The sequence below is a fragment of the Epinephelus fuscoguttatus genome, linkage group LG7 (genome assembly GCF_011397635.1).
Source record: "Epinephelus fuscoguttatus linkage group LG7, E.fuscoguttatus.final_Chr_v1".
Taxonomy (NCBI): domain Eukaryota; kingdom Metazoa; phylum Chordata; class Actinopteri; order Perciformes; family Serranidae; genus Epinephelus; species Epinephelus fuscoguttatus.
Window position 1 is genome coordinate 45,395,036 of NC_064758.1, and position 13,477 is coordinate 45,408,512.

General features: G+C 48.5%; 1 protein-coding gene across 2 annotated transcripts in view; it reads right to left on the reverse strand.

Moving 5' to 3' along the window:
• Nucleotides 1-157: 157 nt before the first annotated feature.
• Nucleotides 158-13,477, reverse strand: part of ccdc120a (coiled-coil domain containing 120a) — a 32,419-nt gene continuing 19,099 nt past the window's right edge. For both annotated transcript variants that reach the window (XM_049581464.1, XM_049581463.1), the window contains exons 2-11: nt 12,016-12,192; nt 11,255-11,369; nt 10,695-10,822; nt 10,486-10,599; nt 8,310-8,439; nt 8,081-8,137; nt 7,827-7,926; nt 4,605-5,410; nt 3,167-3,437; nt 158-3,064 (exon numbers count right to left, since the gene is read on the reverse strand). In XM_049581464.1, the coding sequence (XP_049437421.1) occupies nt 2,986-3,064; nt 3,167-3,437; nt 4,605-5,410; nt 7,827-7,926; nt 8,081-8,137; nt 8,310-8,439; nt 10,486-10,599; nt 10,695-10,822; nt 11,255-11,369; nt 12,016-12,063 (1,848 nt within the window). In that variant the 5' untranslated portion in view covers nt 12,064-12,192 and the 3' untranslated portion in view covers nt 158-2,985. The remainder of the gene's footprint in view (nt 3,065-3,166; nt 3,438-4,604; nt 5,411-7,826; nt 7,927-8,080; nt 8,138-8,309; nt 8,440-10,485; nt 10,600-10,694; nt 10,823-11,254; nt 11,370-12,015; nt 12,193-13,477) is intronic.

The following is a 13,477-nucleotide window of genomic DNA, read 5'->3' on the forward strand; positions in this document are numbered from 1 at the left end:
GTATTCTTATCATGTGGCATTCAGGGTCCTTCCACTCTGGCCCAGAGGAATCAAAGATTACACACGTGGATAAACATGGCTTCATATATTTATGACTGTGAACTCACTCGTCAAATGAAACTGTACATACTGATTTATTATCAGGCAGATATCTGGAAACAGTAAAGAGAAAGCTTTATTTAAAAACATCCTGTTTACAGTGTGTCAATCATCTATTTACATTTTTAATTTTCACCTCGAACAGCGGAAAGAGTGAAAAAAGTACAAATGACAAAAGAGTCCAAAAAGATAGAAAATGATTTTTACAGAGAGTTTGGACTGTACAGAGTGCACCTGAACGCATCACCGCAGAGACCGCTGTGATGTCACACTGACAGGCTGTCCACATGGCTGGACAACAGCTGGTTCTGGACCTGAAGGGGGACATGGAACAAATACTGGTATGACATAGCACTGTACCCAGAACTGGTACTGGTACTGTACAGTACTGAGCCTGATGGACTCTGAACAAACACTGTGAGGACACTGAGGACACGTCGGAGTCGTCCTCAGCAGCAGGAAACACTTCACACTGTGACACATCAGACAGAGGTGAGTCACATCGATCAACAGACGTCTTTAGAAATGCGTACAGGGTTTGGTTTGTGGCTGGTGACGTTCTGCGGGGGCGTCTGAGCTGCAGGGTCGTATCAGATTCAGACGGACACAGAGTTCAGTATTTACATGTTTCTGTTCTGCTTTGGTGTGAGTTAGAAGAAGTGCATGCTGGGACTCTTTCTGCTCCTCTGAAGCTGCGGTCACATGACAGCTGCTGCAGCCAATCAGATGTCAAGTTAAATGACATCACCCAGTCAGACGTGAAGACTAACGCTGGCCAGCAGCAGCAACCTTTGGAGGTGGGCGGGGCTTGTGTTTGGCCATAAGGATCGAAAGCTGCATATATGTGTCCTGTGGGGGGCGCTGTGTGACGTTTACGGTCGAGGTGCATTTCATCGTGCTAACATGTCTCCTCATTTCACTCACTCGCTTCCTTTCCTCTCAGCTTAGTCCTGCCAACAGGAGATGTGAGTGAAGGAGACAAGGAAGAGACGTGAGGACAGAGGAGACGAGGAAGAGACGTGAGGACTGAGGAGAGAGATTCATTGTGTGCCGCAGCAAAAACTCTGACCATGACCCTCGAGGGCCTCCGTAGTCACACCACTTGATAAAAGACTTCTGTATAGGATACACCTGTGTTTCCTTACTCTAAACTCCTCCTGAAGCCTCCTCTCTCCATGTCTCCTCTCTCCTCATCTCCTTGAGGTGCGTCTGAGGGATTAGAAGACCCTCCATCATGGCGGAGGGGGAAAGATTTCCAGGTCACAGGAGGACAGAGGAGGAAAGAGGAGAAAGAAGGAGAGACAAAGACAGAGGGGGACAGAGGAGGCAAGAGAGAGAAGGAAAGAGGAGGTGAGAGGTGGACAGAGAAAGAGAGAAGAGGATGGATTAGGAGAGGAGGAGAGAGAAGGTGAAAAGAGGGGAGAGGAAGCGAGAGTAGTGGAGAGGAAAAGAGGAGAAAAGAGGAGGAAAGGTGGCGAGAGGAGGACAGAGGAGGAGAAAGAAGGTGAGAGAAGGTGAAAGGAGGAGAGAGGAGGACATAGAAGGAGAGAGGAGGAAAGAGGAGGCACGACTATGACAGAGGAGGAGAAAGGAGGCGAGGAGACATAAGTTAGCATAATGAAGGGCACCACTGATCTCTGGTTCTGGGTGAAGAGTTTCCTCTTCATGTGTCTGAATGTGACATCATCGTGTGACATCATCGTGTGACGCGTCATGTGACCGTGGCTTCCTGTCGGAGGCAGCTGGAGGTCAGACTGGTTTTTATGGAGCTGAATGATTGAAGTGGACTCAGAATAAAAAGCACAGACGTCATCAGTCAGGAACTAAAACACATTTTCATCACAACACACAGAGAGACGTGTTATTGATTACTAATCAATATTCAATAATCAACATGTTGACAGATCAGAATCCATCCGACCTCCATTAAACACTGATTTCACTTGTTTTTTAAAAGTTGCATTTCATTCAAGTTGAGTTCACGGACATCTGTACAAAAGAGTTTCACTGAAGCTCCGTTCAGTCGATGAATAGACCAATCAATCAATCAATCAATCAATCAATCAACACTGTGACATCATCGTCTGATTGTCGCTGCAAACGATTTTCGTCCTGAAAAGTTAAAAGGGTTCAACCAGAACACGACGTGGACTCCGCCGTCCTCTTATTGCTCTCAGACCGAAGACCTCGTCAGACTTTTAGTGCAGAGACGTGAGAATACCTGAAGAGTGTCACCTGCTGGTTTCTGTCTGGACTCACCTGGACTCACCTGAGGGATCAAACAGGTCCGATTATCAAAAGGTTCACTCTTTAAAAACTGCTGGTCTGGTGGGCGGAGCTGGTGATGTCAGCTGGTGAGAGTGCAACACTTTCATCATCATCATCATCACTTCTATCAAAAGCTGATATAAAACTCTGGTTTGGTCCTGATTGTCTGAGCAGAGTCAGATCAAAGACGTCGTCGTAGAAAATTTAGAAAACGTTCCGCAGGAAAAAAAACTGCAGGTCAGTTTTAACGTGTCACGTGACAGCTGAGTTTTTACCCAGAAACCCTTTGGGCCGGTCAGTTCAAGGATGTTCACACATCAATGTCATTAAACTCATTTCCAGTTCCTGAGTCCAGTCCAGACCCCACCCTGAGGTCAGACTGCAGCCGCCAACAGGACAGTGACATCATCATCCACTGTGTGACATCATGGTGGGCAGGGTTTGCAGGACGCAGCTGCTGGTGTGACCTGATGAGAACCACCATGGTCCTGGTTCCCCTGGTTCCCCTGGTTCCCCTGAAGATCCTACGGGACACAGTCCAGACAGGTGGTGATCCCAGGAAGCCAGCCCGGGATTGGCCCATGTGTCTGTCCGTCAGCGTCCTGATTGGTCGGTGACTCAGACCAGAGTTCCAGGAGACGGCTGGTCTTCCTGTTTCTGAGGAGGGAAGTCGTGGTAGAGAGAACCGTCCATAGACCTGAGAGAGACAAAGAGAGTAAGACAGGTGTGAGAGATCCGTACCTGTAGAGGTGTTCTCACAGCAGTGGATCTCTACCTGTACAGGTGAGCGGACACCTACCTGCCATGCAGTGGATGTCCGTGGAATGTGGCTGAATGTGGCAGCGTCTTTTTGTGATGCGTCGGAACGTGATGATGATTCGTCTCCGTCTGATAGGTCGACTGCTGGACGCCACCGTGAGTCCTCCGTCTGCCCTGCAGAGCCCCTCCCCCTCCGGCCTGACCTTTGACCGCTCCGTTCATCTTTGTACTGACCCCCGTGTTGACCTTTCCATTGGTCTGGTTTTGGTGGGTGGAGCCTATTGTGTTCCTCAGGTACCAGTCCCTCAGACCTGTCAATCACACACACAGCAAACATTAACAGTACAGTAGGTGTTAATGTGTGTGTGTGTGCAGGTAAGCTCCACCTACACACCATCTTTGTGCCTCCATTATTTGTCCACCTGGGACAGTTTTTATATCTAAAACTGTATTTTTATTACAGGTGTCCCAGAATCACAGTTTAACTGACATCAAACTGAGTCGTCTCTGTGTGTTAGTCCAGGTCAGTTTCACTGAGCTCCACCAGGTGGCGTCCCCTCCCCTCTGCAGTGAGACCTTGGTGCAGCAGACCGTCAGACGGTTTCTGCTGCAGTGACCCAGTTTCAGCTCTGCATTAAACATTTATGAGATTTTATCTTCACACACTCAGATTTATAACCTGCTCAACTTTAGGTTCAATCTGTTCACTAACAGCAGCAGCAAGCAGGTCTGCGGGTGCCTGATGGGGCTTGAGGGGACCTTAGAGAGGACCTGAAGGGACATGAAAGGACCTGAGGAGTCCGCTCGGGGGCCTGAAAGGACCTGAGAGGACCTGAGGGGACCTGAGGGGGTCTGAGAGGACCTGAGGGGGTCTGATGGGGCTTGAGGGGACCTTAGAGAGGACCTGAAGGGACATGAAAGGACCTGAGGAGTCCGCTCGGGGGCCTGAAAGGACCTGAGAGGACCTGAGAGGACCTGAGGGGGTCTGAGAGGACCTGAGGGGGGTCTGAGAGGACGTGAGAGGACCTGAGAGGACGTGAGAGGACCTGAGGGGGTCTGAGAGGACCTGAGGGAGTCTAAGAGGACCTGAGGGAGTCTAAGAGGACCTGCGGGGGCCTGATGGCGCTTGAGGGGACCTTAGAGGACCTCAAGGAACATGAAAGGACCTGAGGAGGTCGCTCAGGGGCCTGAAAAGACCTGAGAGGACCTGAGAAGGCCTGAGGGACCTGATGGGTCCTGAAGAGGACCTGAGGGGACCTCAGAGATTAGATAGGACCTGAGGGTGCCTGAGGAGACCTGTTGGGGCCTGAGAGGACCTGGAGGGGCTGAAGGGGACCTAAAGGGTTTGAGGTGGCCTGGGGGGGACTGAGTGGACCGAGTGGACCTGAGGGGGCCTGAGGGGGCCTGAGAGGACCTAAGAGGGCATGGTTAGGGTTAGGCTCTACACTTTCTTGTTAGACTACTTTTCTGATGCGTACCTTCCAGGGCGAGGGCCTTGTGGAGGCTCCTGGTGGCCTCCTCCAGCTGTGCGTCCTGGGCGGGGGGCAGCTGTGGTGGTCTAGGGGGCAGCAGATGGGGGTGGGGGTCTGGCTGGATGGCAGACAGAGGAGGATTATGGGTATCAGTCTGGCTCTGCTGCACTGGGAGGAAGGGGCCGCAGGACTTGGTGCGGGTCACTTTGACTCGCCGCTGGTCGCCTAGGGGACCGCGGTAGGTGGGCGGGGCTCCAGAGGGTTGCTGGGAGGAGTAGCCATTGTAGAGCAGCTGTTGCTGTGATGTGATTGGCTGCCTGTTGTTGGGCTGGGACTGCTGTCGCTGCAGCTGCTGCTGTTTCCCCCAGACGTAGTCCAGCAGGACCTCGCTGTACCCTCCTCCTCCTCCTCTGCCTCCTCCTCTTCCTCGCCCCGCTCCTCCGCCCTCTGTGAGGCTGTTATTTGTCCTCGCCCTTCCTCTCGTCCGACCGTCCGTCAGTGTCTCAGAGCTCCTCAGTGCTCCTGCCGTGTTCGTTCCTCTGGACCCCTGCAGACCATTTACCCACAATCCTCCCTGCTGTGCCCCTCCCTCCTCCTCTGGGGGGGTGATGCGTTCCAGGAGGCCGTCGGAGCTGTTACTGTGGCGAGCTGCGTTAACCCTGACCCTGCCCTCCCCCGCTGGACCTGGATCAGAGGGGCCGGACGAGGAGGAGGAGTCCTGAGAGCGAGGGGGGGGAGGAGGAGGATGGAGGGGGGGAGGATGGGAGGGGGGCAGGGGTGGGGGCTTTTGAAGAGTCTCTGGATGGTCAGTCCTGAAAGAGAAGAGGGACGGGTGAGAGACTGAATGACATCATGATGATGTCAGAAGGAGACCCCGTTATCCCACCTACTAGTTTTTACTTTTGTAAATGCCCGTGTGTCTCTCTGTATCATTCTGTGTCCAGTCTCTAAATTCGCAGAGTTAATGTGGGTCAGTGAACGCAGCGCAGGCGGAGCTCTCCATGAGTTTGTGACTGGCAGGGCGGATAATTGACCCTTCGCTAAGCCTCTCCCTTAATCAGTCACTGTCCAATCCTACGTTAGCAACCGTGTGTAGCAACTGGGAGGTCCGTCAAGCTTTCAGCAGAAGCTAATATGCCAAAGCGGCGTGCGCACGGTAACGTTACCTTCAAGTCCAACACCTGATACCCAAAAAGTGTCAAAGGTGGTGTTGAATTTTTCCCCTTCCCCAAGCCCAAGACCCAAGGAAGATATGGCTAAAACAGTGTGGAAGACCACACGAACAGCTGAATCCAGCAAAGATCAATAAAAACACATATGTTTGTTCAAAGTTAAGATGCTAACTAACGTTAGCTGACGCTAGCTTTGTGTGCTAGCTGCTCTCCCTTTGTCTGCCCCAAGGAGGGAACATAACTCAACATTAACTTAAATTTAAACCATATATTGTCTTACCCTGCTGTACAAGAACATTCTTTGTCCTTCACGTGAAGTGTCAAGACGTGGGGTGCCTGACGCTTGCATTGCGACTGGTGAGCTGCTCCCTCTATTTTAATGTTCTCATGGTTTATACTGCCAGCAGATGATATTGTGAACGTAGCTCTCACATGCAAATTGAAGACCTTTCTGTCGGCTTCTCTCTGATATCTCTGAACAGTTTTTCCGGAAATTTGATGTTATTTCCTTTGGAATATCTCTCACTGATATCGCTGAAAACTCCATATTTGTTATGCTAGGAGCGAAAGCTTGACTGACGCGGCAACAGTAACTAAGGGGGGCGGGGCTTAGCGAAGGGTCAATTGATCTGCCGATCCATTCAGAGCTGATCAAAACAGATCAATGGATGAGAGGAGCAGCTGCTGCGAGTGAATACAAACGTTTAGACCCAGCAGAGTGAACTAGTGATGCACGATTTATATCAGGCCGATAATGGGACATTTTATAAGGAGGCATTTGTCTGATAATTAAAATTACAGCTGATTAATAGTGCTGATAATACGAGGCCAGACTGCTTTCACTGACTTAACAAGAGCAGCGTCTACACACCCGACACAGTGGGTGGAGCTACATGTACCTTTAAACTTGGTTTGTGAGCCACCAATAAACACAGAGAAGAAGAAGAACAACTGCAGCAGCTGTCTAGAGAACAAACATGTCACAGTGTGGACGTAGACAACAGGACTGCACCGAGGGTCTGATATCCCACCACCAGACACCACACCAGATCAACAAACTTCCTGCAGCTTTTAAACAGGTTAGACGCAGCGCTGAAGGACCGTCTCCAGAGTGTTAGCACGAGCTAATTAGCAGCAGCGGCTAACACCCAACAGCAAGCTTTAAAAGGCTCGACTGCTGTTAAACTTATTAATAACTGCTCGCAATGTGATGCTACAATTATCTGTATCATTACCTCTCTGACTGCGTGTGTGAGACACAGTGTGTGTGTGTGTGTGTGTGTGTGTGTGTGTGTGTGTGTGTGTGTGTGTGAGACAGAGCCGCTTGTTACTGAGTTGAGTGTTACAAACAAGCAGCTGTGTCTCACACACACACACACACACACACACACAGTGTCTCACACACGCAGTCAGAGTGGTAATGAAACAAATAATCACTAACTGTAGCGTCACATGACGAGCGGTTATTAATAAGTCTAACAACACAGTCGAGCCTTTTAAAAGCTCGGTGTTGGATGTTAGCTGCTGCTGCTAATTAGCTCGTGCTAACACAGACGGTCCTTCAGCGCTGCGTCTAACCTGTGTCTGGCGGTTGGAGATCAGACCCTCGGCGCCTCGAACTATGAAAGACGTCCACACTGTGGCATGTTTTGCTGCAGCTGTTCTTCTTCTTCTCTGTGTTTATTGGCGGCTCACCAACCAAGTTGAAAGGCACATGTAGCTCCACCCACTGTGTCCGGTGTTTAGACTCTGCCCTTGTTTAGTCACTAAAAGCTGTCTGGCCTCATATCATCGGTGCTATTTATCAGCTGTAATTCTAATTATCAGAATAATGCATACTCATAAAAATGTCCCATTATTAGCTGATAATTTATCAGCCTGATAGATATAATGCATCTCTAATCATTGTGTCGTATAGATCACTGTTAATTTATTATGCTGATCTGTTCTGTACAACATGTATTGCACGTCTGTCCGTCATAATATCCCCACTAAGACAGCAAGAACACTGAGTGTGAGTGAGTGTGTGTGTGTGTGTGTGTGTGTGTGTGTGTACCTGTTGTGCAGTGAGTTCCTCCTGGTTTTGTTCTGGTAGAAAACCTCCACTGGAGAACCAGCAGCGACCAGCGGGGGGCGACACTGAGACACGCCGTCATCTGACAGACAAAGGAACAGTTTATTTTCAGTAACAGTTCCTCTGGTGTTTTCACACATCACATCCTGGATCAGACTATCAAAATAAGAGCATGATAATAATGTGTGTTGTTTCCACAGTGAGCCAGCAGGAGGCGCTGCAGCGGGGAGTGTTACCGTTATCCAGTCCTGTTGAGTCTGACGTGGAGCTGCTCTCTGACCTCACTGTGTCGTCTGCAGACACACACACACACACACACACACACACACACACACACACAGTCAGATTCAGAATAAAGGCAGGAAGAAACAAGTTTCCTCGCCTTCCTGAAACAATGGCCTCTCATCTGCTGCCAGCTGAGTGTGTGTGTGTGTGTGTGTGTGTGTGTGTGTGTGTGCGTGTTACCTGTGTGGCAGCCTCTGTGTACGGTCCTCTTGCCGTGGTGTGTGTGTGTGTTGTGTTCAGGGTCGCTGTGTTTCCTCAGAGCTCCACTAAATAAAGTTTTCTTCGGCTTCGAACGCTGAGAGTCTTCCTCCTGGACACACACACACACACACACACACACACACACACACACACACACAGGACAATAGTAGACAGGAGGTGGAATGACTTGGCAGACATACTGACTGGAAATCTGCTCCCTCCAGGATTTCGCGGGCTGTTTTTGGGCTTGTCGCAGCCTGAAACGCTCGGCCGTAATTATAATAAATCATGACATATTATGATAAATCAATTAAAATGAAAAGTATAAGTTGTTTTAGTATAAAAAAAAGGAGTGATTCACTGTTAGGAAGACAAGACTTAGCTTTCTATTGATATCAGCATTCTTTTTGTTCTCCATATACTCAGCATAATAGGACACATTACATAAAGACTGTCAGCGAGACATTAATCTGCAGTACGTAGTCTCAGAGATACGAGACACAGCCCATCTGCCCTCTGACCTGGGAGCACATGCTTTACTCCAGGGGCTGTCTGCGGGTGAAAAATACACCAAAAACCTGTGGGACACTTTTATGTGGTCTGTTCGACCAACGAAGTGAGCCTACACACTGAGGACAATGTTCACAACTTGGATTCAGTTTTTATGAAAAATGCTTTTGAGTTTTTGATCAATGGAGCCTGAAGGGTGATGACAGCCTTGTGGTAATGTCTCATTTCACGGCAGCTCTTTTTAAAAATTGCGACGCGTGATGTAACGAGGTTTTTTTCCCTGTGAAACTGTGAGGGAGGGTACGCGAAAATTACAAAAATAGTTGTGATGCTGTCTCTGATTCAGAGCCTGTTTTTAAAGATTTTTTGGGGGCTTTATTTGATTGGATGAATATAACATGAAAGGGGCAAAGAGAGGGGGGAGGGGCATGCAGCAAAGGGCTGTGGGTGGGAATCAAACCCGCGGCCACTGCAGTGAGGACACAGCCTTTGTACATGAGGTACCTGCTCTACCAGGTCACACAGTGGGCGCACTTAAAGGGAAATTTGGGTTTATTTCAACCTGTCTCCTATCGTCCTAAATTAGTTTCAAGTGACTAGTGACATAAAAATAATAGTTAGCATGTTAGCCGTTAGCCTAGATACAGCCGGGGCGCATAGTAGCGTCAGACCTGTTAAAACGTAAGTGAACGGGCAACCTTCAAGTGCAAAGTTAGTCCACTAAACAAGCTTTTTTTCCACAAAGACCGCCTCATATTGTTAGGATAAATGTCAGAGAACATATAGAAAACAACATGTAAACGTGTTGTCTTACCTTACCGGTGTGCTGCCATGTTTGTTTACCATTTAGCTCTGCTTTCCAAAGCGCGGCCAAAATATTGCAAGAACAAGCAGCGATCTCATAGCGTGCCTGAACAAGCAGCAACAGCTGGAAGGATACGAAATGAAAGATATGAAATTGAAGAACGGAGGAGGAGAGAGAGAGAGGCGCAACAGGTAGAGGACGAGAGAGGAGGAATGGCTGCTGCAAGGCTGCGTAGCTCTGGAGATTGGTGGTGTACCTGTGAATGCTGTGCCCCAGTGCCCACAGAAGAGGAATGCCTCTGTTGCAAGGAATGGGACCGGTTGCAGCCTTATTTTCAAGGTCTGGATGTGACCGAGGACGAGACACCTCCACCTGGAGTAGTATCCAGCTGGGCTTTATCTAGAGCTCACCAGATATATTTCGGCCGCGCTTTGGAAAGCAGAGCTAAATGGTAAACAAACATGGCAGCACACCGGTAAGGTAAGACAACACGTTTACATGTCGTTTTCTATATGTTCTCTGACATTTATCCTAACGATATGAGGCGGTCTTTGTGGAGAAAAAGCTTGTTTAGTGGACTAACTTTGCACTTGAAGGTTGCCCGTTCACTTACGTTTTAACAGGTCTGACGCTACTATGCGCCCCGGCTGTATCTAGGCTAACGGCTAACATGCTAACTATTATTTCTATGTCACTAGTCACTTGAAACTAATTTAGGACGATAGGAGACAGGTTGAAATAAACCGAAATTTCCCTTTATAGCCGATCATCATGATCATTCAGTGTTTTCTTCACAATCAGAATCTACGTGTGATTTGGTAACAGGAGCACGACTCTCACCTCCACTCGACACTTCCTGTTTCCTTGGCGAGGCGCGCCCCCTCTCCGGCGGACACAGGGGGGTTTCTCTCCCGCCTCCAGGGGGAAGTCACTGGGCACCGCACCTGTCAGCTCCTGACCAGTCAACACACACCGCACATTACATCTTACTCAGCACAGGACGGTCCATTCTGATTGGACAATCCCTGTTACATGACGACATCACTCACCGCCTCCTGCAGACAGATGCGTCTTAGCTCAGCCAGTCGTGTGCTCAGCAGCGCCTGCAGGCCCCGCCTCCTCTCCTGCAGCTCTGCCATTCGCTCCCTCTGCTTCCTGTCAGGACAGGTGAGAGGGTCTGCACGCGCACACACACACACACACACACACACACACATTAAACATCATTCTGTTGCTGTTTGTTCTCATCATACATGTCCTATAAGAACTGGACCTGAACATCCCATCATGCCTCAGTGGGACAGCAGGTGATGTGTGAATGAGTGAAGCGTATTCTTGATCTCACACATCAGTTAAAATACCCTGAAATAAAATGTTACAGAGGTCTATATAACAATCAGCTACAGGCTCATCAGTGAATCCAGATTCATTTCAGATAGAAACTACAATAACCACGCTGCAGCTTGACTCCGCCCACCAGTTAAGTTTGTCTGACAGTTTACATCCATGTCTGTGAACACATGAGACATGTTGACGTGAGGCGACACAACCGTCTGCTTTCTGAAGTCAGTTCAGTGTGTCTGGACCTGAACACATGCACGGTTCTCACCAGGTGCCGAGATGAGTTGACCTTTGACCTCCATGGCGTGTGTGTCCCATGTGACCCCGCCTCCTCCCTCCTCACTGCTGGACTCCTGTTCGCCGCCCCACACGCACTCGCTCACCTGTAGAACACATTCAATTCAACCTTTATTACCAACAAGAGGAACAACAACACAGGAGGTCAAACTGAACCCAGAACAGCTGACAGCGTCACATGACGTCACAGACTTCATGTCACATAACCAGGAAATGATCTTCAACAAAATCTTCTCACATGATCTTCAGTGCTTTATCGCACACAGCTGGACTTGACTCTCTTTAAGACCTTTCACATCTCAACCAGCAGAGGTTCTGACCACAACTGAAGACACCTCCAACGCCTCTGTCAGGCCTCGCCTCAGGCGCACGCCACTTCACATGTAAGAGCTGTGATCTATAAATCAGACCTGATGGGAGAAACTTTGACCCACGCTGACCAAGATTTTGGAGATGGTGAGGTGGAGCCTGATTGTAGAAACTGTCGAATATGTTTCGTGCACGCCATTTTTGGCTTTTGTCTGTTTTTAGTGTGGACCCTACGCTCTGTTTTATAAATGAGACCCCTGGTCTGGGGACGCATGGGATCCTCCAGGAGGAGCTGGAGGACGGTGCTGAGGAGAGGGACGTCTGGACGTTAACCTGCTGCCAACACCTCCCACATAAGAGGCTGAAAATGGATCTTTATCTCCTTTCATTTCCCTTTTTAATCAGTCAATCAGTAAATCTCACCTTGTAACTGGGTTCATAAGAGCTCCAGTAGTTCACTCCTGTTGCCATCCAACAGCCTGAACACCAACTACAGGACTGCCCCGCTGGCTAGCTGTTAGCTGTTAGCTGCTAGCTGTTAGCAGTGCAGTTCCCAGGGTGGTCTGTAGAGGAAGTTAAACAGTCTTCAGAACTTCCGACCTGAGGATTAAACAGAGGAAGACGAAGAGGACAGAGTGAGGATATCAATATCAATATCTGAGCCCAATTTCAATGTCACAAAACATATGATTAGTGGACGCTTCACTGCGTCACTGGAGCGCTGGCAAAAGTTGTGGCCAGCTCAACTTGTGAATGGTTGTCTGTCTCTATGTGTCAGCCCTGCGACCTGTCCAGGGTGAACCCTGCCTCTCGCCCAGTGTCAGCTGGGATAGGCTCCACCAGAATAAGCAGTTACAGAAAATGAATACAATAGGAAGTTAATAAAATAACTAGACATTATTAGATTAGTCTCAGTACAAGTCTTGATATGTGTGTCATCATTAAATCGGACTTAATATGGCAGCTTAAAAAAGTGTGTTTTCAGACGGGATCTCAAAGTGTGAGGCAGTCAATCATGTGGCGGGTGAGAACGTCTGAAGGATCTATAACTCATGGTCGTCTTCAGTGAACAGAACACAGACCACTCAGGAAAAGACACAGGTCTGTTAATGCGCTGAAAAACACATCAACTTAACACCATAGGAGCGACTGTAAGTTAGCTGTTACATTCGCCGGATTTTCAACAGGGGAGAAAATAATTCAGATTCTGTCACAGACAGTGTTGAACAAAGTTTACAAAGTTTCCTCTGACTCAACAACTCTCAAAACTCAGACACTTTTTAAGGGAGTCTGGAACATTTTCTCTCCAGAGACAAACGAGTGAAACACAGACACTTTGAAACACCTGGAATCAACTGCAAGGTAATATTTGACTCACAGAGACTCTGTCAGGACAAAGCTGAAAACACAGACAGACAGACAGACAGACAGACAGACTGAGGGTGATGCGGGTTCAGATCCACTGTTTTAGAGACAAGATGAAGAGAGAACATCGAGTACGGACACGCCTGAGACACACACACACACACACACACACACACACACAGATTTATCAGCGTGTAGACAAAACAAAGTTTTATCTGCGCACAGGAAGTGATGTTATTGTGAGGGCGCTCACCTGTCTGCTCCTCTGTCCCTGTTCACACCTGTGTGTTTTTATACTGTAGATTCATAGACTTCCTGTGACGTTCAGGATCTTTTACTTTATTCGTGTGATTTTGTTTAATGTGATTAATATTTAACGAGCTGTAGTAAATATCATGATACTGTAACTAAAGAGATTAAACTTAGTGACCATCATTTATCAACAACCACGTCTAAAAACTGTCCTCCTCTCCTTCTTCTCTGCACTGTTCCCCGTCGTATGGATTATTTCATCTTTGTA